Here is a 1,282-nt window from a genome sequence, read left to right on the forward strand (position 1 = left end):
GGATTCTGACCGCACCTCACTGGCCGCCCTCCCCGTCCTCCGCCACAGGGGGCGCTGCAGGGTCCAAACCTGCCTGCCTCCCACCTGCGCACAGAACGAAAACGAAAAGTATTTTCTGCTCTTATGTGACGGAGCGGAACAATTACATCAACGTCCACTAGGTGGCAGCAGAGGGTGGGTGTCCCACCTGGGTGGACAGGCTGGGAGGAGACAGCTGGTCTGAGGGGGACGTTCTGGTTCAGGAGACTCACACCTGGTGTTTTCACCTGTACACACGTACGTGTACTTCTGTATACCTGTGTGTACACGTGAAGAATATCGGAAACATCGGAAGCTGAAGTCGGGGAAATCTGCGAACTCTCTCCGAACATTTACCGTAGATCAGTTTTAAAAAAAGTCACGGGTCAGACCATGACAGTACCGCTTTAGTACAGCAGGTGGCAGTGTGTGCCTTTTACAGTCATGAAGTCTAACAGAGTTTACCTCGTCCACAGGAGACGGAGCAGGGCAGTTGCTGTAGAACCCACTGGCCTCTGGGGGCGCTGTCCGCTGACTCCCTCTCTCTGGCAGGAAGGTAAAACTGGTAAGAGATGTTTGGGTTGGTTTGGTCTCCGTACTCTGGGCCGTATTTACGATAGACCTGTAAAAAAACGAGATTTGATCTGATCTGGACGTCCATCTGTCTGTCCGTCTGTCTGTCCATCTGTCCATCTGTCTGTCTGTCTGTCAGTCTGTCCGTCTGTCTGTTCATCCATCTGTCTGTCCATCTGTTCATCTGTCTGTCCCTCCCTCCATTCGTCCATCCATCCATCTTCATCCATCTGTCTGTCCGTCTGTCCATCTGTCTGTCCATCTGTCTGTCCATCTGACCGTTTATCTGTCCATCCGTCCATCCGTCTGTCTGTCCGTCCGTCTGTCCATCTGTCTGTCCATCTGTCCATCTGTCTGTCCGTCCGTCTGTCCATCCATCTGTCCATCGGTCTATCCGTCCGTCTGTCCATCTGTCCCTCCATCCTTCCCTCCATCCCTCCATCCATCCGTCCGTCCATTCATCCATCCGTCCCTCCCTCCCTCCCTCCCTCCCTCCATCCATCCATCCATCCCTCCATCCATCCGTCCATTCATCCATCCGTCCCTCCCTCCCTCCCTCCTTCCGTCCGTCCGTCCATCCGTCTGTCCCTCCATCCGTCCATCCCTCCATCTGTCCGTCCATCCATCCGTCCATCAATCAATCCACCCCTCCATCCGTCCCTCCCCCCCTCCCCCCACCCATCCCCCCCCC

The 1,282-nt window shown here is 55.3% G+C and overlaps 1 protein-coding gene across 1 annotated transcript in view; it reads right to left on the reverse strand.

The window, feature by feature from the left end:
• Positions 1-1,282, reverse strand: part of LOC103398874 (A disintegrin and metalloproteinase with thrombospondin motifs 13-like) — a 15,224-nt gene that overhangs the window by 3,970 nt on the left and 9,972 nt on the right. Inside the window, 3 exon segments of the mRNA XM_025053848.1 lie at positions 21-84; positions 188-296; positions 484-706. Of these exon segments, the coding sequence (XP_024909616.1) occupies positions 21-84; positions 188-296; positions 484-706 (396 nt within the window).

The sequence above is a fragment of the Cynoglossus semilaevis genome, unplaced genomic scaffold (genome assembly GCF_000523025.1).
Source record: "Cynoglossus semilaevis isolate Cse_v1.0 unplaced genomic scaffold, Cse_v1.0 scaffold392, whole genome shotgun sequence".
In the NCBI taxonomy this organism is placed as follows: Eukaryota; Metazoa; Chordata; class Actinopteri; order Pleuronectiformes; family Cynoglossidae; genus Cynoglossus; species Cynoglossus semilaevis.